Source organism: Cyanistes caeruleus, chromosome 4 (genome assembly GCF_971803275.1).
Source record: "Cyanistes caeruleus chromosome 4, bCyaCae1.hap1.1, whole genome shotgun sequence".
Classification (NCBI taxonomy): Eukaryota; Metazoa; Chordata; class Aves; order Passeriformes; family Paridae; genus Cyanistes; species Cyanistes caeruleus.
Genome location: NC_141704.1, coordinates 29,156,294 through 29,181,493, shown reverse-complemented (window position 1 = coordinate 29,181,493; position 25,200 = coordinate 29,156,294). Strand labels below are relative to the sequence as shown.

At 38.1% G+C, this 25,200-nt stretch overlaps 1 protein-coding gene across 1 annotated transcript in view; it reads right to left on the bottom strand.

The window, feature by feature from the left end:
- The window catches only part of POLR3B (RNA polymerase III subunit B), a 71,975-nt gene that overhangs the window by 44,983 nt on the left and 1,792 nt on the right, over positions 1-25,200 (bottom strand). Inside the window, exons 3-13 of the mRNA XM_086887203.1 lie at positions 24,646-24,702; positions 24,500-24,564; positions 24,061-24,136; positions 20,865-20,965; positions 18,579-18,670; positions 17,824-17,941; positions 16,696-16,804; positions 9,647-9,769; positions 8,047-8,163; positions 7,423-7,557; positions 2,230-2,391 (exon numbers count right to left, since the gene is read on the bottom strand). Of these exons, the coding sequence (XP_086743329.1) occupies positions 2,230-2,391; positions 7,423-7,557; positions 8,047-8,163; positions 9,647-9,769; positions 16,696-16,804; positions 17,824-17,941; positions 18,579-18,670; positions 20,865-20,965; positions 24,061-24,136; positions 24,500-24,564; positions 24,646-24,702 (1,155 nt within the window). The remainder of the gene's footprint in view (positions 1-2,229; positions 2,392-7,422; positions 7,558-8,046; positions 8,164-9,646; positions 9,770-16,695; positions 16,805-17,823; positions 17,942-18,578; positions 18,671-20,864; positions 20,966-24,060; positions 24,137-24,499; positions 24,565-24,645; positions 24,703-25,200) is intronic.

The following is a 25,200-nucleotide window of genomic DNA, read 5'->3' as shown; positions in this document are numbered from 1 at the left end:
GCTCACTTGCTGTACTACACCAAAGCCCTTTTAGAGGGTGATTTGCTTGGGTTTTTTATTTTACACTTTTAACAGCACAATCCCATTCAGTAATCAACAGGAAGAAAACACCACCCATACGAATGACTTTGTTATTTGCCTCCACTGGAGACTATCAAATATCTCAAATTTGTAATAGCAAATGGGAAGACATCATGCCCAATGGCAAGTCAATCAAAAGAAATTTGTTCATTTGTTCAGCATCTTTGGGAAGGGTTCTCTCACTGACCATTTCATCCTTTAAAGACTGGGAGTTATGAGACTGTAAGTGGAACAACACAATAAATCAGTAGTTTTTCTTCACACTAGAAAGTATTGCATCTGTATGCTAAATAAATATGTGGTTTCTCCTTTGCTGCCCAGAAGAGTCTAAAATCAAAAAGACCAGGAAAAAATAAAAATACTGCCTGAAGAAGTCATACAAAATATTCTTTCTGCTTTGGAAGGGACAGATTAGATCTTTCAAAAGTTGTCCACAAAAAAAGAAAACCAAAAGGGGCCAGGGCAGTTGTGAAACCATCCCCATTGAAAACATCCTATTGAGAACTCTTATGAATGGGAATTTTCCCCCTCAGTGGCATCAGGTGGTTCTCAGGATGCTGGAATTTCCATGAGACTTGTGGCACTACTGCCTGTCCTACCTTCTTTCCTGGGCTTTTCCAGGGTAAGGAGAGGACCTGTAGCAAATATCACTGAGTACCACTGTACAGCTGATGCAGTAGGGCTATGAATTCTTTTGCATGCTCCTGGTGTAATTATGAATCTGCTCAGTTATTTCATGCTCTTTGAGACTATCATTGAAGCATTCTGGTGAGATTGGAGATTGTCATTTCCAAGAATGGTTTTCATGGTATTTGCTTAATCTCTTGAATGGTGTGCACTGGGCATTGTTCCTGAGAAATTATTTTTCAATGCTTAAGAGCAGATGGTGTTTAACTGCTTATGTGGCAGTAAAAAAAAAGTCCAAAGACAGAGGAAGAACGAAGACTTTACTGAATATGGACTGAATATTTGCAGATTTATCTCTGTCAGTCCAAATGGAAAAACTGGCACAAGCTAGAAGAAAGCACTAGCATTTAGAGCAACAAATCTGTCAATTGTTTTGGTTATGTGCACTGTAGAGATTTAACTACATTTGGGGCACTCATAAAATTAAACAGTGATAAGCTTTAACACTGGGATTTGTAAGTTACAGGCTGTTGGTGGTTTTGGATGCAGTATGTGGAGTTAATTTGTTTACAACAACCAAAGAAAAACCTCAGTTTCATGCTAGGCAGAAAAGCCCTCTCAAGAGTACCAAAGATTAAAAATTAAGTTCCACAGTTTTTACCAGCTCCTACAATACTTAAGTCTAATCTAATTTCTTTTAACAATCATGCATTTCAAAGTCTTTTACAAGCTACTAGCTGGATTTCAGGAGCAATCTCACAAATTGCTCTTGCAGATGTCTGAGGTGAAAGAAAAAGTTAGCATCTATTATTGTTCTTGTCCACTGGTGTGAATGAGAGTATCTGTTCCAGCAGAAGATGGAAACAGACTAAAATCCAACCAAGACAAAATTTAAAGGGCAATTATAAGTTTTTTTTTAAAAAAAGGATAATATGGCATGGATATTATGGCATGCAACAGATTTCCCTGTTAGATAGATCAGCACCATTAGCACAGAAGTACTAACTTCTATGCTGCAAATTTGTTCATTCCAGCAGCTTCAAAATAAAAAGGCATTGCCCTCAAAGAGCTCAAAATTGAGGTTGAGGGGATTTTTTTCCCCTCTTGTTCATGATGTTTTCCTGCTGTTTTTCAAAAATCTTTTGTACAAATGATGTAACCTGACCCCAGCTAAATCCAGATAATAAAAAACCACAGAGTCAAGTAGAACCTAGAAGACAGTCAGTTGGATAAATACAACCATGACCAGTTTTATTTTAAATTTGCCTGTTTCTACCATTCCTTCTCAAAAATTAAAACATCAGCTTGAAATAAAAGATGCTTGATCATTATTGATTCTTCAGTGAATTCCGAACACCCTGCCCATGACGGAATTTTGCAATTTTAATCTATAAAAAAACATGAAACAGATCTGCTTTTTAAACCAAAACCAGAAGGTTCACCAAAAATAAATGTATGCACTTCCATCATTCACTGTGGTGGAAAAGCTTTGCATCCTAGAATGAGAACAGAAATACTTACTGTGGAGATGGCATTGACCATGCCGTTGGTGATCTGGTCCTGCCGCATGTGCTTCACAACATCAAACTGAGCTGCACGCTGCTTGGGGATGACCTGGTCAGCAATCTTCTTCAGCTCTGAGTTAAATTTTTTGAACAAATCTTCAAACAGAAGAGAAAGAAGCTGGAAATACAAAACAGTTAAGGGAAAAATTATACTTCTTCAAGTCTAGGAAACGGGGAAGGAGAGGGGAGACACAAGTTTAATATTTCTACCTTTCTACTTGTCAGTTAACAGGTAGAAATAACTTTTCTGTTTCACAAATGATAATTTTATCCCAAGTTTTTTGCCTTGTTACAGTATCTGAGAACTTATCTCATAATAGAAATTCAGTACAATGGTCTAAGTTTATGCACTTACTCCTTTTTGCTTTGCTTTAATCCTTCCTTCACAGTATTTTAGCACAGCCATATTTCTCTATGCTATCCAACTATTTTCCCTAATCTGCTACATTATAATGCAGCTAATTTACTTCCTCCTCCCTAAAGTTACAAACTCTTTTAGAGATATAATACCCTAAATGTACAACCCTGAATTACACACAAGATTTGGAGGCAACACTGGTTTTTACTCTAATACATACCTCAGGTTTCATAGGCAGCTTCCTTACTCATACACACTTTTATCCTGCTACTTTCTGCTAATCACAATCTGTGGAAAACTAATTACACCCACAGAGGTCACCTGGTTCAACATCTGTCACTGTTTCCTACAACTGCTACTATCTGCAAAGTGCAATACTCTTCAAATCTCTCCCTTAAAAAATAAAAAACAACAACCCAAAAAGTCTTCAGTTTAGGCAATAAAGCTACATAACTCAGCTGAATATGAAAAAAAAACCCCAAACTATCAACCCAAAATGAACCCAGTAACAGAACTGGTCAAAAGTGTTGCATTTTAAGACAATTATTTCTTGTATATTAATTATTTCTTAAAATAGCCATAAAAAGAAAAATCTACCAAAGATGTAATCTGACTTTTTTCTCCGATCTGCTTTGTTTCTGCAGTGTGCTCAGCCTCTTCTTGCAACAGCAATAGTTTTCCAAAACATTTAAACCTGCACCTCATGCTCACAATGAGCAGCTTTTGAAGTAAGCATGTAAACTCTAAAGCCTGACAATCCAGTCCTGGGACTTGAGTCTAAAATAGCTCCAAGTTTCAGAAGAACCAAAAATGCAGTTGCCAGAAATGGCAGTTCCCAGTCTACAAAGCACTCATTGTAGAACAAGCTATGTGCTCATCCATCACAAGCCAAGACGTTCTTAGAAGTCTTAGAAGAAGAAGAAGTAATTTGTACCATACAATTTTTGTATATGCAGAATTAAACTGTATTTTAACTGTCTCCATGAGACATAGTCCCCACCTTTCCTCACCTTCTGGAAAGAAGAAAGTAAACCACACTCATTCCTCTCTCCTAGGATGGGCCACTAGTTTTCATCTCCTTTCCTCTACCTCTGTGTTCCAGCTGGGCTGACCAAAGCATTTGGCAAATGACACTGTAAAGCTCGTGACAACACGCACTGAATGCTAACCCTGGACAAAAGTGGAATCCTATTGTCAGTCTGGACAGACAGGCTTTTTAGACCTGACCTTGGAATGAGAGGAAGGTGCTGCAGACCCTCTTTACCTACCTGATGTTTGTAATACCATTAACAGATACAAAATTATACCCTCTCACCACTGTCACAAGAAATCCAGTCATCTGCAAGTCATCTGCAAGTCACCTCCAACTCACCCGTGACTTCACCATTAGTTGAAATTAGATTTCCACAAGAAATAAAAAAAGGAACTTTAATGAAGCATTGTCTTAAGAAGGAGAACCCACTGGAGCCCTCAAAAATAAGATTATAAGGGAAGAATTTCAAAAGTAGGGGAAAAGTTAAGTGGAGGAAATGTGTCATTTTAAGATGGCTGATATGACAATCATGTTAAGAACTAAACTTTTTTGAAATTAACTACAGTAAACATTTGATCTCAAGAGCTTCGAGCAGGATTTAAACACTTAACTAAACACTTTAAATACATTAAATACTCAGAATACATTTTCATATTTGATTCTTTGATCAAAAAGCTGCAAGAATCTCTGAATTCCATATGCCATGGGGTTTGTAAAGCCACACCATCCTTCCTCTTCTCTAACTAATAAAGTCAGTTACACCCCAAGTACACCAACTTGTTACTATTTGCCAGTCTGGAAAGCCTCATACTTTGCTAATTTCACTCACAGACTCTAAGAGCTCTGACTATCTGGCAAAGAAGAATCTCACAATAACCACATTATTTAGGTCAAGTGCAAGAGATTAAAGAAAAAGGATGGAATGCCACTGATAATATTCAATGGATTTCATAGTTAGTCCAGAGCCTTTCAGCCTTCTTCAGAGAGGAGCACTAAGGAGCAAATTATATTTAAGGAAAAAAAAATACTGACAGCTCATCAATTGATTTTCATTGAAAATCCTAAGAAAAATTAATAAAGAAGTTAAGCTGCTGAAATACAGTTTCAGCAATTAGCTTAATGTCAGAGAATTCTAATTAGGCGCCTTGAGATTGCTATTTAGCGTTTAAGCCTTTAGAGTGCCAAATTCTCCCTTTCACACAAACTGGTTGCAAAATTAAAGACATTAGGCAGCCTTAATTATATTATCAGAACAGCTGGGATTAGGCAATCTCTGAAGTCAAGGCGGTATTCTTTTGTCACAGGGTAGAAATCCCTTGCTTTCCAGGGTGCCGGATTTTGGTGCTGTTCCATATCTCACCCATACAAAGCAAGCTGCATTAGAAACAAAAAAAAAAAAAAAAAAAAAAAAATTGAGGACAAAGAACAGAGTAATGCTTAGCAAATAATGAACACATTAAGGGAAGAGAAAAGGTAGGTGAAAAGATTAAGCCTGAAATCGGTAGGTTTTGCTAACACCTCAGCTGGCACCTGGCCTACCGAGCCTCTAGTGGCAGACAGACTAAGAGAAAGCTCTGTAAACCAGCTTGGCTAGTGGATACAACTCTGTTATCTAAAGCTAAAGCACATTTCGTACTCTCTTGTCCCATGGGGTGTGAAATTAGCAGCTATTGTTTTCACACATTTTTATAAACACAATGCCATTTATGTCTTTACACTGTTTAGACCACTGTGTTTTTCTCCTCACATGGGAATCTTTTTCTTTTTTTTTTTCTTTTCATTTATTCAGATTTTAAATCAACAGGATTTTTATTCCAGGAACATGCTAGCATTAAAAAAACAAAAATGAAAACAAACTACCACCAACCACTTTATCCACACAAATTTTAGCTAAACACAAATATCTAGAAACTGGAAAAACTCTACACTATTTAGTCTGCAATCCAACAAAAATAGTATTTCACCAAAAAAATGGCAGAGGGGAATTCAACCATTCAGCTTGAAATGACCATTTAAAATACCTCAAGAGAGAAAGAACTATTCTTAAACAAGTGTTAAGACCCCCATACCTAGTTCTCCTTGATGTAGAAAAAATATGCATTGGCTTTGTTGTGATGATCCTCTACATTTAAAACCTTTGCCCACATAATTTAAAACAACTTTAGTTGTTAACATCTGTGTGAGCAGAGGCCTTATTCTTACAGCTTGTAGAAAATTCTTGACCTGTTCTACTTTCTGCTTCTAGAAATATTGGGAAAAAAACAAAACTACTCCTTCAAAGTTAAATAAGAACAATCTGATGACCAAGCAAAAACTAATTTTACTGATTACAATCCATACTGAATTACAGCAATATTGCAGAAGAAATCAATCACAGCTTAAAATATTTATCCCATTAGAGCGTTGCACTACTGTACATTTACTACTCCTTACACTTTAGAAACATATTCTGTCTCAGCACCAGATGAACAGTGAAGATATTAATTTGAAGAAAGAATTTTCTTATCCTAACAAGTTAAAAACATTTTTTTCATTGCATTTGTGCCTCAAATGTGTTCAAGAGTGCCATCTTAGTTTCTTCAGAAACTAAGGACTAGACTAAATTTCAGAAACTAAGAAGCAAAGCATGTGGTTTTTACTCTAAAATAATAGCACTGTGTGTACATGTGTTCACATATGTACATAGAGGGCAGGGCAGAAAGGAGGAGAATGAAACAATATGCAAGCACACATCTAAAAAAGTGTAATAAAATGAGAGTGTCCACTGGATAGGAACAAAAAAGAACAAATACTGTTATGTGTGTGGAAACAGAAATCCCAGTACAAATGCTGTGAGCAGCAGAGATGCAGTTTCTGCCATCCAGTGTATTTTGTGTACTTGTCTGAATTTCTGACGCATGACCAATAACCACAGGTGACACCAACTACTGAAACTCCAGCTTACATTAGTACTGAACACAGGAAAGCCATTTTAATATAAACTGTTTAACCAAATAAGCACACAAAGCAAGGAAAAATCCAATCCATATTAGCCAAGCAGTTCTTTCACCTGACAGGCCAATTCCTCTTGCCTTAGGATGATGCAGTTTGGCAAACAGCTGTGAACTGCCACCCTCTCTGCAAAAGGATGCTTCCAGGCAGATACCTCAAACCATTCCCTCTTTTACAGCCCTTTGATATTGCTTCTGCCTCCAGTGTCAAGATTCTGCAAGCAGAGAACTCCACAAATCAACTTTCATTAGTTGCTCAAGTTAACTTTGAGACACACATCTTGTTAATTCATGCTACTCTAGAGGCCAGACAGGCAGATGACAACAAATTATGGGAGGTTTGAGTGGCTGTTTTGTGAGCTGTTACACAAGCTGGATTCTTCACAGTGGGACAGCCTGAACCTGACATGCAGACACCTCCTTTGTCCCAGTTTATTCCTTTACCCAGCTGCTTAGAGGGGAACACTGGGGGACAGCTCTTACTGCTGCCTTCTCAACACTAACAGTGTTATGCCACAACTAGAACTGATGCTGTATATGCACTGCTCTGTCCCTTTGTCTGGTATAAAGAGGCAATACAGAAGTAAGGATATAATGTATTAGTCTCAATCATGGAAGAGATCTATGAGTGAACACAGAAAAGCCAACAAAAATAAAATGAGAGGGAAAACACTTCAATTGAGAAGACAGGATACTCCTTATTCTACATTTTTTCATAGGAGACAGTTACAAAACCCAGAAACATTTGGCTCTGAAGTAAAAACTCACCTGCCCTGCCAGCTCCAAACGTTTATTTCCATAGTAGTCTCTGTCATCTACTTTATTTTCTCCTTGAGCCAAAATCACTCTGCGTACCATCACTGCTGTGTATATGCACTTAGCACGAAAATTGAATTCCTTCACCTGTGAACAAAAAACCCAAAAAACTAATCAAAACAAAAACACACCCATGTTTCAGGATCAGCAACTTAGTTCTCATTCAGACAAACACATCCATTTAAATCACTGGTAATCTGGGCTGACTGAGCTACAAAAGGGGTTTCAGTGTTTTACTTTCTTTAAAAATGTAAAAAAATATATATTAGTTACTTTGAAGCAGATAGCAAATGAAAGAAAATCAGAATAAAGGTATAGGTTGTGAGATGAAAGTTCTGAATTAACACCTGATACTGCCTGGCTATGCAGAAAAGTATAGTTTGATTAGTTCAACGGTACAGTATTTCACAAAGATTTCTTTTGACTCAATCCAAGTCTTCCCCTTTATTTTGAGGTTGATTTACTTTATCTCAGCTACAAAGCCATCAAAGACATTTTTCCCTGCCAACAAAGCTCACACCATAAATAACCATACAAGATTATTCCTGCTTAATAAACTCCCAGAACGTCACATACAAGCACATGGGTCAGAATGGTTGATGCCAGCAGCTCTCGGGCTTCTTCCATCTTTGTTTTCTTTGGGCCTCCCCACATCCTTTGCCTTCGTACTTTGTTTCCAATGTACTTCAATGCCTGTGAAGGAGGGAATTAACCTGAGTTAATATCAGAGTTGTAACATATAGAAATATACACACATGTGGAGTTATGTGTGTATTCCTCAACCAGTGCAATCTCACCAGCCATGGATGATACAAACACCAAAGAAACCGCAAAATAACAAAGACGTAAGTGATACTAAAAGAAAAAAAAATCCTGAAAATTGACAGAATTGACTATGTATACAACATGTTTATCACAGGTTGGTAACATTTGGAATGGAAAGGGGTGAAAATTCTTTACTATGATACTGAAAGGAAGGATATGGCAGATATATAGAAAAAAGGATTCAATAAATTCCAAAGATACCTAGTTCATTTATTTAGAATTTTCACCTTCAGTTCTTTTGCGTACTTGCTATATTTCATTCAGATACTAAACCAGGAGCTGACACTCACTGTTTAATATCCCCAAAAGCTACTGTGTGGCATCCATGTCTGTCTCCAGGAGTGCCTTGCAGTGGACTCTTACTCTCCTACCAGTTGTCAATCAATCTGCAGAATTCCTAGTTAGATTAGTCAAGAAGCTATCCAAGTCCACACAAGAAGTTCCTGCCTGGAAATGAAGCCATGAAGGCATGTGAAAGAATCACCCTCTCCACTAAATGACAGTTTATCCTTTCCATCTGCTACCCTTTTCCACAAAGAGCTATCTCTCTATTAACTTCATTTGACATTTCTTGCACAGAATAACTTCTGCATTTCTGTTTTTCCAACTTCCTGGATACTTCACATTCCTCTGTGTTGCTCCAGCTCACCGTCTTACTCATCTGACTCTGAATTAGGAGCTCTTTAAGCTAGCTGGAACCCTCAAAAGCCTCCAGAAAGGTATTCACTTTAAAACACTAAACATCACACACAGAATGATTTGACAAAGTTTACAATGAAATAGCAGAAGTAAGATTAATCTCCAAAGGCTTCTTCTAGCAGATTAATATATTCTCATTTCCTCCCAGCAAAACTGCCTAAGTTGTGGCTAACTAAAAAAAGTACATGAGCTAAGAGAATTCTGCAGAGTCTTTAGCAGGACACAGGGTAGCTGCTACTGTAGGCTTCATACCAGGGATTAGAATAGGAGCACATCTACTCCTGGTGAAATGGTCATACCCACATCAACAGGGCATCTGCAAAATGGGGCATGCAACTCCTTTTCAAAAAAAGTCTTCAATTCCTCGTTTTATGGACATTGCTACTTTTTATATATAGGATTATGTCATTAAAACACAACCTTGGGCTTCTGAAAACAAAGCATTGCTTGACTTTGATTTTTTATTCTCCAGTTAGGTTACGAGAAAAAGTCTCACGTTTGACAAGTCTTGATGCTTTAAAAAGCCCCAGCTTGATATAAACCCCCAAAACAAACCTTAAAACACAAAGTCTATGTCCACTGCTGACACAGCAAAGTGGTCAATACCCACTGTCTTGATTTTTATGGTCTCTGGCCATGTGAAAAGACACACCTGCATCTGTGTAAAAATCTGAGCTTTTTGGCATTCTTCCAGGCTAGGAGCAAATGCAGCCATCACATGTTCCTCTGTGCCAATCATCTGTACAATCTCCTGGTCACTCTCAACACCCATGGCCTAGGAAGAGAAGAAAAGACAGAAATAACACAGGCTTTATGTTAACTCACTGACATTTGCTTATGCTAATTTGGTATTGTTTGTCTGCATTACTACTAAGCAAGAGCTAGTTCTTCTCTAAGAAACTGTGCCATCTGGCACTGGCAGCACATATTCCAGCTATGGAAGAACGTTAAATGGAAATCTTGATAAGCAGCAGGAACACACAACACTTTTTGGAGAGCCGTTTTGGTTTTTTTTTTTCCTTTTCTTCACTGACAGGAGTTAAATTCTGTGGGTTTTTTTCTTATAAAAAAAACAAAAAAACCTGAGTAAAAACAAATCAAAATGTTTAACAATGAAAACCAAGTCAGATTCTACAATAAAGAAAGGAAGGTGAAATTTCTTAAAGAGTACTCAGTCTCTTACCCCAAGCAATTTTGCAAACTTTGTTGACTGTGATGTTGCCCATCATATTTGAGAAATGTTTACAATTCATCCCCTTTGCAGCTCTCTGCATTTAGAAGATGACTTCACTACACAATTCCACTTGAAAGACATTCTATTATTTCACTGATCCATGGACACCTTGTTAGACTTTATACCGCAGAAAAAGCTTAATAAACTAAGAAAGCGCTTAACAGGTTTAGAAAAATCTCTGTATCAGTAAGTGTTTCAAGGTGGCACCCAGCAGTGAAGGCTTTTGTGGATTCCAGATGGTGCTAAAGCTCCCCCCCTTCACACATTTGCCTGGAGCTCTGCCATATCAAGAAATGGAATAATCTCACTAAACCTCTTCTGGCTGAGTTATAATATGTTTCTCAGAACTTTGTGAGGAAGTTACGTTTGCATTCACATTATTCTCCAAAGTGCCTGCCACAAAGACCATTGTAAATAATGGCCTATGTAGACTCTAGTATTCTGGTTCTCATTAAAAACTGGCAGTACCCCAAAAAGTCACATTTTCCTCAAAAATGCAGAAATACCTTCCCTTCTTATTGCCTTCATGGAGTGTCACTTTGCTTAACACCTAGCTAACGCCATTCCCTTGTAAAACTGTTGCCCTAATTGTGAAGTATTCAGTTTCTTTTTTTCTTTTATTTCTTTCTTTTTGAACAAAGAAGTGGTGGAAGCTCCTTTAAACTGAAACTCTTGTCTTTTCACCTTGTGGTTTATTAGAAATTAAAAGTGCTGAAAAGCATCACACACCCAGACAGTGTGAGGACCCTGTTAATAATGCAAAGCCCAGATCGCAATTTCACCATCTCAGACAGACTTGAGCGCCAACTCAAGATACAGTTACTTCACCAGGTAAGAGTGTTTCATCATAGTTTGATCCCATTAAGTAGTCACCCCTCTGATCTCAAGGCTCTTTTCAGAACCAGAAGTTAGCCATATGATATTATTGTGGTTGAGAACTCTGTTTCTCAAATATTATTACCTTTCCTCACCCCTTTAAATAAGGTCACACAGTAGTTAAAAACACCTAAGCAGAGAAGTTAACAAAACCCCTCCTGACCTAAGAGCCAGACTCACAAGGTAAGTCTACAAAAGCATGAAAGCTTTACAACAGTAAGTTTCCAGGATTTAATAGCTGGAATATTTATTCAATATATAAACTAAATATATAAATTAAATATATAAATTAATAAATTAATTTAATTTAATGTGTCTAGGATTTAATAGCTGACCAGGAAACTAGTTTAGGCACAACTAGATTCATACAACTATTGCACTTAATCTAGAACTTTTTAGAAGAATAAAATTGTTGTGCCATTCTAGGCACGTATACCACAAATATATTTATCTAAAGCACATCAGCTGCAAGCTGATATCACCCCATTTCTGCTTGTCAAGTTAATTCAAGGATAGCAACCAAATCTTAAGTGTCATATAAAAACTGGGGGGGAAAAAATTCAATCTGAATATTATTATGTTTTTTCATCCATTAAAAACTGAAAGCCATAGTAAATTAAAGAGGGTTGATGATTTCTTCTGCCTTGACGAATTCTTTAATCAAAAGTGTTACAGCAAAAGGATGAGAGTAAAACAAATCTATGCCTGCATAGATTTTCTAGCTGGAGTTAGTACCAGCAAAATCACTTGAGAATTCTCAGTTTCTGAGTGGGAAAGGCTAAGCTCTGTCACCAAACAACATATGTTGTGTTGTTAAATATGTGCAAATTGAAGGAAATTAATTTATGGGTAATGACTAAAATTCAGGCAAATGACTGAAAAAGATGTGCTAATACAACAGCCTAAAAGTAAACCTATTTATTCTCCTCTATACTCTCAACAATCCTGATCAGAGCTGCATATACAAATCTACCTACATGCAACACTGAGAGGACAAGCACCAGGTCCATGCTGCGATCAGGCAGATTTGTAATCTTAACACTTTGGTTTTCAGTTAATTTGGCCCTGATGTTATCCTTCCAAGAAAAGTCAAACAAACAACTAATAAACCAAACCAAACAAGAAAAGTACTCTTGAGTTAGCCTGTAAAATCATTAGGACAGTAACAAATTATTCCTTGGTTGTTACTTGTGTTACAGAAACAGGGAGGACGTGCCATACAGGAATGGGCCCAACGCTTAAAAAGCAAAGCAATAGCAAGATGCCTTGTTTCTTTTTGATTGGAAGGCAATGTCACAAAGGGATAATTTTATGGGGAAGGGGAAAGGAGACTTTGTAAAAGCATAATTTAACAGTGGCAGTGAAAGGATGAGGTAGGAGGCAGTAGCAGGCCGCTGGAGACCACAGTTGAAGGGTAGCAGTCAATGGACATAAAACAGACAAGACAAAGCAAGCATTCAGAATATTCAGATCATCCTGAGTCCAAGTGGGAGAAAGCGGTCCAAGTGGAATCAACTCCTTCTTAGGACTGGGGAACTTCCCTCTGCCCAAATGTGTTTGTGTTCATCTTTGTGTGAGCACACACACATGTACAGATGAGAGTGTGAGCCCAGCTCTTCTTCCCCCAGCTCACGTCTTAATGATGATGTCTAGGCGTTTCCATGGCACTTCCCTAGAATGTAGTTCTGCAGTCCATCAGGCCAAATTGCAGCACAGAGACAGGCAGATGACTGGATTAAAAAGATGTCAGGGTAGTTCAAGGTTGACATCACAGACAGAATTGGTCTAGAGCTTTCATAATTCAAAAGATACGAGCTATGAAACAACAGCCATGGGAACCCATAATCCTGCAGATCCAGTCAGACCACCATCCAGCTGTTCCTCTGGAGCTGCACACCTTAACATCTCCAAGGCTAAACCAGGTTTGTAAAAATGAAATTCAGCTTGCTGTTCAAATCTTTTTGGTCCTAGAACAGTTTCTTATAGCTCCCACAAAAACTAAAGATACTTCATCTAGTGATTAAGGTCATAAAATTCAACTTTTAAGTCCCTGTAGGTTACTTATAATTCTCTTCCTTCCCTAACCAGCATACAACCTTCACTCACTTCAGTTCCCAGGGCTCATTCATACCTACCAAACTGAGATCACAGACTCAAAAGAAAAAGAGCCCTTACCTTTGAGCAGCTCTAACTCCCTGCAATGTAGGGAGCATCCTGCAAAAGCAGCAACACCATCTTACCTCCAACTCAGATGATTCTCAGGATAGAAACACCCTTACATACCACACCAATATCCCACACCTCCTCCAATGCTCACTGCTACCTCTAACTGTCCAAGCCCCCCAGGTAAAGCATGTGCATCTCCTAGCCTGACATATTCAAGAGCACTGTGCACAGTTCACACAGCCCTATGAGATGCCCACAGCCGACACAGCTAAAACAAAGGTCTCTTGGGGCTGCAAGGCAGCTCAAGACACTATAAACACCCCTGCGGCTGCATATGTCTATTAACTAATGAAGAAGTGTTACAAAGTAAGCAGGAAGAAAATTAGCTGTGTTTGTTTCCCATTACAAGGCAGTTAACAGCCCTTTAAAAACTGCAACAAACACATACTTAAGGGGCAAGATTGTGTTTTATGTCACTTCTTCAAAAGTCAAGTTGCATTTCCCTATATAGGGACGGCACAAATGCTCCGTCACTCATAAGAAAAAAGGTCAGGAAAAACTATTTAAGCTAGCACAGCTACAAAGCTCAAGCTCCCCCACATCTAAAGAGCAGATAGCCCAAGTCTGCCCTAGAATAGTGCCAGGCACATGCCTTTTGTAGCCTATCAAATTGCAGTTAGTTGTGGTCAATGTGCTAAATTTCACAAAACCACAACTTGCATGTGTTTGGCACAACTGTCTGTAAAACATCAAAGCACGCTTATCCCAAAGATCTCTACAGGTCTGGATGACAGAAAAAACAAAGCAACAGGACAAGGTGATTCTGGCTTGCAGTTATGGACAAGGATGAACGAAATGCAGATGCTTCCTTTAGGGTGACCCCACACAATCCAGTCCCTATCTAATCTAACCAGATCAAGGTTAGATCTGGTTAACCTTTAGATCTACTTTATTCCCATGGCTCCCCAAAGCCCAGGTGCCTGGGCTTCACTCCTCACCAAAAGCAAGGATGGAGAACTCTGTGTTCAGGTCTTCCCCCAGCATGCAGCTCTGTCCATGACTTTATACCTGAAACATAAGGGTGACCTCAGCTCTGCCAGTTGGTGGTGTTCGTAATGTTCTCAATTTCACAGTCCTTGCTTTTGACAAAGATGTCTAGAGGATTTATTAGCACACCTCCACCTTACAGATGCATTAGCTTTATACATTAGATGATAGATCTGCAATACTTGCTTTCTCTTCTATAACGTTACAATGATTTTCTGCACCTGATCTATTTCTTAAGTCACACACAAAATGCCAGGTCAATTAAAGCTATTGAGACTAGAAAGACAATCCAAAATTGCTCCCCATCTCTCATATAGTCCCTGACAAACTGCCCCCTCTAGCTGGCCAATGCACTGAATGGCAGCCTTCTACCAATTCCTATTTTTTTTGTTTCTTAGTCAAAACACAGAGGTCTTTGGAACTTGGTTGTAGCCTGGATGCTGGTCTGAGAGGAAATGCAGAGCAATGGATTTTTGCCATTGCTTTCTCATTTTAGTTTTTAATTAGAAATTATACATGAGGCTGTTTCAGTACAAGTGAAGGATTCAAAGGCAGTCAAAACTTCAGACCTTAGATTGTCTATACAGCTTTATTTAGTCCCTTGCAGATGTGGATCTCTACATCACAAGCAGAACAACTGCTAGTAACAAGGAAGACACATACTTCATGCCCAAGGCCTGAGTGTTGGCAGAAAGGAATTATTCTCCTTGCTTTTCCAACAAATCTCCTGTGTATAACACTACTGTGTGAGAGAGCTGAAGTTAGACAGGCATTCCTGAGTTTGGGATTGTCCAGGCTGAGGGCTATTGCATCTGTAATCTTGCTCCTAGCAGTTAAACAGAACAAAGCAATAACACATTAGAGCAATGCCCAAGAAAGGAAAATAGCAGACTGGTGACTGCTTTCATTTCCAGCTGGAGACTCGTCAGAAGCAGGCAGAAGATCCCTGAATTTCATGTCATTAAAGGAAATGACCACTCATGAGAACTGCTAAAATGGAACATTCACAATAGTTAAAGTGGGTGTAGCTAATTTTCTACCGTATTAAATCAAAATGAATAATTGAAAAGCACTACAGCCTAGAACTTCTAACAGCTGCAACCCCTTATTCAATTAATAAATGAAAAACTAAGAAATATTATCTAAAATATAAAAGATATTTATGACAAGGGATATAATTATAGCAAACATTGTCAGAAGGTAATAAAATAGTCAGTACAACTTTACTTAGAACAACAAGCCAACAACCATCTCCTCAGACAACAACCCAGAGCAGTTAGTTTACATGAGCAGGTATTTACCTGTACCAGCACAGGGTGACAAAACATAATAAAAGTCTATAAGGTAAGGTGGAATCCAGCAGTTTGGTACTAGAGCTAATGGATTAAGAGCCATTTTAACACTTTCCTGCAACACAAGAACTGTGAACTTAATCCTGGCACTTTTATGTGCATTTCTGTCCATAAATACCTTCTCAAACTCTGTTAACCCTGGTCACTAAAAACAGATGATCTCCTCTCTTATTTGAAGAGATTTTCTTAATCAGAGCTAATATCCATTTATTTACCTCTCAAGTCTAAACCCAATGATTAAACTATTTTCTAGTACCAAGGCACACCAAGCACTGTGGTAATACAGAAAAACCCATAAATAACATTTGCACTTCAGGCACGACCAGCTCGGATGCTGCAACCTCGTGCTGCCCTCTCCTGGCACATCATTTCCTGTGACCACCTCTCCACACCTTCCGTGCTGTAACCTACTACAGAGAACACAAAAAGAGAGTTTTGCCTAGATCCATCCAGTCAGAGGGTTTTTTTGTGCCTCCAAGAATGCAGCCCAACTTCCTCCTGCACACACAACCTAACAGTCTGTAAATTCACAGGCAGCAGCATTACAGGACAGGAAGGAACTCCCAGCTGTTGGCAGGACAGGTCCCAGCCTAAGGCTTGGCCATGCCCTACAGTCGTTTCCAGCAGCTGGACAGAGCATGTCCACCCACCACCCTTCCTGGCTTTAGTCCATGCATTTGACTCCACAGACAGAAAACCAGAAACAATGACCCTTAACACAACTTGTATCACAGCTCGTAACAAAGCAAAATCCCTCTGACCTGTAGCAACCTCAGAGGGCAAAGTAAGGGAGTGGCAGGTACTTCTCTCGGCCCAGCAATGCTCTCCTTGCAGAAAAATACAGCACTTACTCTCCTTTTTGCTGTACAATAAAGATGACTTCCCAGGGGAAAAAAGCTCACAGTTTCTGAGCCCTGCCAAGTCCTTCTCTATATATGAACTTGAGAGCTGCTGTCGATCTTCATTTGGAGCTACAGCACAGCATTTTTCTCTTTTTTTTTTTTCCTAAACAAACAGCTGTATTACCTTAAATATAATAGCAATGGGAATATCTTCTGACAAAGTGTTGTGCCTCAGGTAAAATCTTCCTTGTTTCACAACCATATTTGTTCTGCTCTTCTTCTCATGAGTGGAACTGAAGTTAAAATAAAAGAATATCATGTCCAACAGTGTTTACACTGACACTAGAATCTTTTATATAGAATTTAGCAAGCTTGAACAATCTTTCAGCTGAATTAATCCCATTTTCTCCTCTTTTAAAAATTCCATCAAACCAATCAGGGATCAGCCTGTAACTTCAAGGTAATAGGGAATTATCACCTGTGCTGGGGACTACTTGGAATATTTGACTTAAGCAAATAAAAGTCGGTATTTTTTTCAATCATCTTTACATGCTTTGATAATCAATTTTGATAGAACCAGCAAGGTCAAACTGTGAACCAGTACTGCAGCAACAGTGGTAACAACATAACAGTACCTGGTGGTACATTAACCTCATCCAGACTTACTGAGAGACCACAGAGTAGCTGTGAGAGACCTTTGGAGAAGAAAAAACAGCCCTCACACTGAACAGTCACAAGCACCATAAAGCAGACCAGCATGCAGCTTAAAAAAATAAAAAACAACCAACCAAAAGCTGAACAAAATTGAAACAAAACTTGATCAAGGAGGAAAGGCCAAATTTAGACTACTTTACCATTTTCAGTAATTTGCATTGCACAAAAATATTTCTTTCCTCCTCAGCTGGCTTTACCTTTAAAAGGTTTTTATATAAAAAATTTTATATAGAGAGGCAGAAAAAAGGTTACATCCAATTTCCACTGCAGTAATTTCATGTTACTTGCTGCAAATTGAGACCAAACACCATCAATTAGGAAGTGCATTTTGTTACATTAGAGCTTGCTTTTCCTAATCTGGGATGAATCCTGAAATATATGAGCCACTCACACTATTTTTTGTGGGAATACTACACTGTTTAGGGACTGAAGTTTTAGCATACAAAATGACAGTAGCAAAACAGGAGCACTGAATGTCTACAGCTTTTTCTGGTTAAACTATAATAGGAAGAAACCTCCATAGCCATTTCAACCACAACAATGAAGTTCTAAAGCTTTAGGTTTATTTCCTTTATGTAATGCTAGGAATTTACTATACCTGGTAACAGAAGCGCCAACTGTGCCTTTTCTGTCAGCTTCCACAATAATTCTGTTTTTAGATAACTGCTCTTGAATAAGAATAACTTTCTCTACACCTTTAACGATGAAATAGCCACCTAGTTAACAGAAAAAAATATTTTGCATGTCAGTGCCCTTGCACCTTATTTGTCTCATCCAATATGCCTTTGAATATAACTAATTAGAAAGTAAATCATAAGTACACAATGGGAGAGTAAATTCTCCCTTAAAAGAGTAATGAACAAACCTGACAGACAAAAACCAAAGAAGTTGCTTGTTATAACCTTCCAACTCCTCCCTACATATCAAATAATACCATGTAATTTTAACACTTTATTCTTGCTTTACAAAGGGCAATGACAAATGAGAGTTCCTGCCGTGGAAGACATCATGCTCCACTCTTCCCTAATCTATTTAATTTTCAATGAATGAACTCAGGTTTTTTTCTCATACAACACATCACTGTATAACACTATATACAAAATTCAAAATAAAATATTCAAAATTTCTGTGTGCTGTTTTTTGTGGTTGAAAACTTAGTCTTCAAATACCAGCTATTCATGTTCTCAACCAAAAGCCTGACAATTTCTTTTAGGTGCAAACACACACTTGAGAAGTTTCCAGGAAGACTTAATGGTGGCAGGAAACACACCGAAGGGGTATTTCTTTGCTGAAAAAGACTTAAAACTCAAAGCACAGATAGGGGAAAATAAAAGAACATGAGTGAAAATGTACCTGGATCTAATGGACACTCATTTAGTTTGGCAAATTCTGCAGGAGTTTTCCCAGTAAGTACACAGTTGGAGCTACGCAGCATTATAGGCATTCTGCAAGAAAACCAGTTACAATTTTACTTCAGACTCAGAGAGAAAAATATGAATAGTCAAATTCAGAACAAAAACCATGCTGAACAAACTGGAGATACGCATTTAAGGTAATCAGAACTCATACATGCTGTAACCAACAAGTTTTCATTTAAGTCCACCTTATTTCATTGAACATGTAACTGAAAAGAGACCTGAAACTGGACACCTACAAGCAGAACCCAAAAACTTCCTATTAAATTGTTATGCAGCTATAAGGTATCGTGACAAGCAGGGTCACCAAGGCCAGTGATTAGTGCAGAGACTCCTGGTCCCCAAAACAGTCTGCAGAGAAGGACATGTCACTGCAGATCCACTGCTACCAGTTTTCCTTAGATAAAGTTAGTTCCTATCTCATTTCCCACACAGGAATGACACCTTCTGGCTGCAGAGAGATAGTGCCTCTAATTCATAACCTAAGCAAGAAGCTGCCCCAGTAGTAGCTCTGATTTCCCTGGTGTCCTAGCAGAGAAGCCTGCAAGCAAACATTTTGTGAAGCAACATGTGGTGGAAAGATATTCCAAGAAATTAAAAACAAATTCAGTGCTTAATTAAATAAAAGAGAAACTAAAGATTCACAGACTGCATATAAGGCAAAACTTCTTCACCATGAGGACAGTCAAACAGTGTAAGAGCTACACAGGGAAGCTGGGCAGTCTCCACTCACAGAGGTCTTCAGGACCTGAGAGGATGAAGCACTGAGCTGACCCATTTTGAGCAGGAGGCTGTGCAAGAGGCTGAGCAGGAGACTGTACTCTTTCAACCTGAATTATTCTGTCACCCCTTGATAAATCATGGAATGGTCACTTCTACAATTTGAACATTCAACAACAAACCAGCAATGATTTTGCAGTTATTATTGAAAAGTGTACTTTTATAGTCAGCTTCATAACATACCTTTTCACTCACAGATTTCTCATTAAAACTTTGGAAATAGAGCACAGTTTGCTTCCAAAGAGAAAGCTGTATTTCACAAAAAACAAAAAGTTGATCACTACATCTACCAAAAGACCTCCATGTCCTTTAGCCTCTTCCACCAAAAAGCTGATTTTTGATCCAGCTTATAGAATTTCACTCCTTGGTGGACAACCTTTGTAAGAACTGTGTTCCAAGTGTTTTCTAAAACACACATTGACAATAATTATTTATGAGTTCTATTAAACAAATATTTTCAACCTCTAAGACTATTCATTCAATTTCACTTCAATAAAAAACAAGATTAGACTATATTTCCTGTATTCAAATATTATAAATTATTTTTATTTCTCTGCTGTTCTCATATTCATGTATCTTAAAAGAAAACTGATGAACTCACATTCTGTACTTCTGCAGATTAAAAAAAGCTATCTTGTCACTATATTTCACTGAAAAAGCGCTTTCTAGAGACAAGAAGCTTCATATGACAAGCAAAATCTTTTATCACACACAATATAAGCTTAATGCATTGGCTGTTTATATCAGAAACAGGAAGCAGTTGGCATAAGGTAAAATGGAATGCTTCAATGCTATTACTGCAAACTCCAGTGAAACACCTGTCCCAGTTCAAACTGCATGTCAAACAAGAGCACTGGCCAAAGGAAACATATATAATATGGACAGATGAGGAAAATTATTTCCCATGGAAACCATAACTGGATATGAACAGTTTTTAACAGCAAAAAACTTTCTGCATGTATGCTTCTAAAGCTAGTCTAATAATGTAATTTAAGTAATTTTAAATGAAACCTTAACTTGTGCAGCAGAACTAATCCTTGCTTTACTGGTCTTACCATGCACTTTCCACAGATGCTACTCTACATACAATATATGAAAGACTGAGTAATTTGGCTACAAAGCAAATATGCCTGATTTAATTTTACAATAGTGCAACTTGCAGCTCCATGCATGCATTTACTTCTGTGGTTTTATACCAACAGGATCTGAGACAACATTCATCCTTATATCTATCCTTCTCTGGAAGGAGACATTATCAGAAGCTTTTGCAAAACAATATCTTAGACCCTAAAAATCATGTACAGCTGTTCATGAAGATTTGCCTGCTCATTGTTTCTTTTAACAAGGAAGCAAGGTTGGCCTACATGTGTTTTGCAGTAAAAACTCTTCCCAACATGGCAGCAAGGGAAAAATGACAGCAGCAGCTCAGCACGTGGTGTCTCACCTGCCAATGGGTAACGCATTGCGGATGATCCTCTGGCTGCCCCGTGTATATTCAATATCCACGGTAATCGGCGCAGAATAGGTCATGTCCCTCAGGCGGCACTGAAAGGACAACAGGCACACGGTCAGGTGTTGACTTCAAGCTGAAGAATCTCTCTTAAAACAGCCTGTATTTGCCCTGTCCTGTAAATCCTCACAAAGAAATCAAGCAAAGCAAAGCTTCAGCAACATCTTCATGATAGTGAAGTATGTTGGACGGACTCTCCTGCTTAAAATAAAATCCAAGAAAATACAAACACAATTGCTCTGATTTTCAAAAGCAGACAGCAGATCTGTGCCTTCAGGAGACAGCACTGCAGAGCTTAGCTTCTAAAATCTCTAATTAAACAAACAGTTCTAATCAGCAGAGCTGGCATAAAGACCACAGTGTCTGAGCAGTGCTCAGTTCAGGGACATTTCTATATGCAGACTCTCAACAGCTGAAGACCTGTGCTGCCATATGAAGTCTGACAGCATGGAAAGGAACAAGATTGAGAGAGACACCATGCTACCTTATCAGCAGAATGAGCAAACATCATGTATGGTACCATTTCTAAAGATGACTTACAGAAGGCTCACTAGAGAATCACTTCTTGCAAAGATTCCCTGAATTTTTCTGCAAATTGCTTGGAGACCAAGAGAAGCAAAATAAACATATCTAGGACATTAGATATCTCAAGGTTCAAATATTTCTAATCCAATCTTTCTGGTCTGCTCTCCCCAGCCTCACTCTAAGATGTTGCCAGCCCTCGAGGTACTGTGCCTTTTCATGCAAGACAGGCCTTACTGCATCTGCTGAACACAACAGTGCAACTCACAGCAGGTCATTCGTGACCTCACTGTGCATGCTTTTACCTTTCAGCTCCAGGATTACAGCTTTAACAATAGTCAGACTTGCACATCTATGATTCTGCAGTCTTTCAGTGTATTGCTTATGTGCAAATGAAAGGCAATTAAGATTATACTGTGTATTGAAGATGCAGCTCTATGGAAAAATATGCCTCAAGAATCATCACAAACTGGATGCTTCTCCTCTCCACACTACAAAGTAAACCTATTCTCTATTAATAATATACTGATACACACCAGCAGCTTTCAAGCCATGCTTTGCAAGAAACTAGGTGCCATTCTGCTCCCAGAAACTATATCCAATTTAAAAGAAACTGAGAATATTTCCATATTCTAATTACTTTAAATTCTTCTCTATGAATATCATCTTCCACATGAGTTCAATAAACTCCCGTAAGGACTGGAGGAAAAATAGAGTTAGATGGCCTCTTTAATACTACTTGGGGAAAAAAATGACTTGGGATTCTCTGTGTGTGCTTTTTTTAACACAAGACACAGATAAAAAATACAAATTACAGTGTAATATTCCAGCATGTGTAATTTTTTATCCTTGAGGTAACTTACTATAAACACCTGAAAGTAAAAGAAAGGCATGACTTGATATACACTCAGACCCTCTTAAAAATCTAATTATTTTATTTTGGGAAGGAATTTTATAAGCCTTCAACAGAGAAATATAACAGCTGACTCCTAACTATCCAACCATTTTTTTTTCCTCAAGGCACCCAGGCTTGACCTGAGCACCATCCCATTTAAGGGAATAACTGTGGCCTCCATGTGTGTACAACACACTGAAAATAAAGAGAAATATTGCACTAACATTAAGCATCAATGAGAATATACTCGAGATACAAGAGTATCTTATTCTAAACTCAAGGTCAGTATGCTCTATAAGCATTTATTTTGCCACCTTCTGCATGTATAGTCACTTGAATTATACAGTAAGCAAGCATATTAATACCTGAATTCTTGAGCATGAGTTGTTGGCCATAAACAATTTTTTGCATGCAATTTCATTATTTCATTCATATGAAAGAAATGCTTCCTGTTGCATTTTGTGCATGTTCACATTTACTGATTGAGTATTTTCTACACATTTGTGAGGTGCAGCAACTATCATGTATTACATCTGGCTGAGTTATTTGCTTTATTTCAAAGCTTTCCATCCAACCAAATGAGATTTGAGTCAGGTCACTCAAGACAGAAAGTGGCTACTGTCCAAGTGGCAGTCACTGGACAGCTGATTCTTACAGAATTTTTCCAAAGCACATAATGCATTTCATTATTGTCTTGATTAGATGATAAAACAGATATTTCAAGTATCAAATGGATAAGCAAGGAAAAAAGCATCTGATACATGAACTGAGTTATGAGGTTGACAACAGGCTGCATGTAGGTAAATGACTACAAGTTCCAAGTTCAGTTCCCCCTTCAGAGAGCAAAAAGAGGTCACTCCCTCAGTTGCAGTGGTATAAATCTCAAAGTAGGGTAGCAGGAGAGAAATACTGTGTTCTTGAGCACTTTGAAGAGAACTGAATGGCTCTAGATACATGAAAGCAATCCTATAAAGTTCAAAGCTTATGTTAGCTTATGGCTTTCTCATACATATGGAAGCCACCTTACATCCTGTTGGTCAGAACCAAGAGACCTTCTGATTTCAGTCACAGCAGCATGTCCTCCAACATGCATCTTTATTCCAGAAGTACACAGTCCATCTGTTAACCTACATGCCTACAGCACTACCATGAAATTAAATATACTCTTCAGAAGGCTGATGTTCTTCTGCAGCTTCTTCTATTTTTAACAGTTTCTACCTGTTTCTGCTTAAAGTTTCCATGTTTGCTTTCTGAATCAGACTTTAAAAATATGAGCAAAAAATCAAATACAAGTTCCCAAAGACTGGAAGGGAAACAGAGACTGAAATGACGTATGGCACAGACAGTAGCAAAGCTAATATTAAAAAGAAGTTAATAAAAATATCAAAGAACTTTATGCATTATAGCATGAGGTTCAGCTCTGTCATAAGGAGAGCCACAAGATTAAGCAAGAGAAGAACTTTCACTACTTTCAAGGAAACCTACTCAAATTCAGCTAGCAAAAAACACTGAATAGAGAAAAAAAAAATTAAAATAAAATTAAAAAGCTTTATTCCATGATGCTTAAAGCTCTGAGGCTTCTTTTTACAGAGATGGTGGAATGCATTGCACTACCTAATGTAGCATGCATGTACTCAAAATTACATGCAGCTATTATCCAAGATATTCCCAAGATAAAAAAAACCCAAACAGAACAGATGCAAACATTAATACCTCATGAGGTGATACAGGTCGTGTCACATTGAAGCTTTCTTCCACATCTGGAGTACCCACATAGATATTGAGGTACCTGTAATACAGTTTCAAAATAAGCAATGAGGTAAATATTTTTCATGCAACCTGAAGGAAGCAAAATTTTACACACAATGAAAAATGAAATTACTTTGATGAACACAAGTTGGTTAATAATAAGCAATGATTCTGCCCAAAGTAACTAATTTGAATTGTAGTCAAATTAGTTAAAATTTAGCCTGCATGTGCAGTAAACCTTTTAATCTTCTCATCTTTTATTGCATAAAGTAAGAGATAAGTCATGGAAAACATCCTCTTGATTTAGACCTGCACAAGGGCTTATAAACATTTCTAGCTGATAACAAACACATGAGATAGCACTCATGCTGCTATACCAATATGGAAATCATCTCATGCTTACTTCAGGTACCACATTGGGTCGGCATCACTTGTCACTTTTTCATTGGCCTTCATGATTTTCTTTATCTGGAGGAGAAAAAGAACAAAATGGAACCACAGCCTTTCCTGAGTACTAAGAGCCACTCCCCACCCACCAGGAGAACCTACCTCAACGTTGATGAAATAGTTGAATGAGTCTATGTGCTGCTTCACCAGTCCTTTCACCTGAAAAATACATGGACACAGCAAGTAAAATCAGCTTCAATAACGTTAATCACACAAGGTAGAAATTAAGATATAAGCATTCATAACTCGTTTTGGATAACTGTGCTAAATTCTTTCATCTGACAAACTCCTGCAAATGAGTTTTGCATTTTGCATGAGTGAGCGGCTGGATGCTCACTCTCTGGTTCTACACATTTCCAAGCTTACACTGGAGCTGTCATATAAAGAGCATGGATAGGGTCTCTGAGAGCCAGTAAAACAGGAAAATCATCTGAAAACATTACATATATACAGTATGGATTGAGAACAGCCACACCAAAATGCAAACCTCTAGGAGGATGTCTCCACAAAATAATCTGAATCAAGAAATAACAAGAATAATCAAGAAAACAATCTATGGAATGAGTCTATTTATAACTGAAAGGAATTAAAAAGAAAGGCAAAATCCACAGGAAAGTGAGGACGGGTATTCTGGGAAACAGTAAAAGCTAGAGAAGG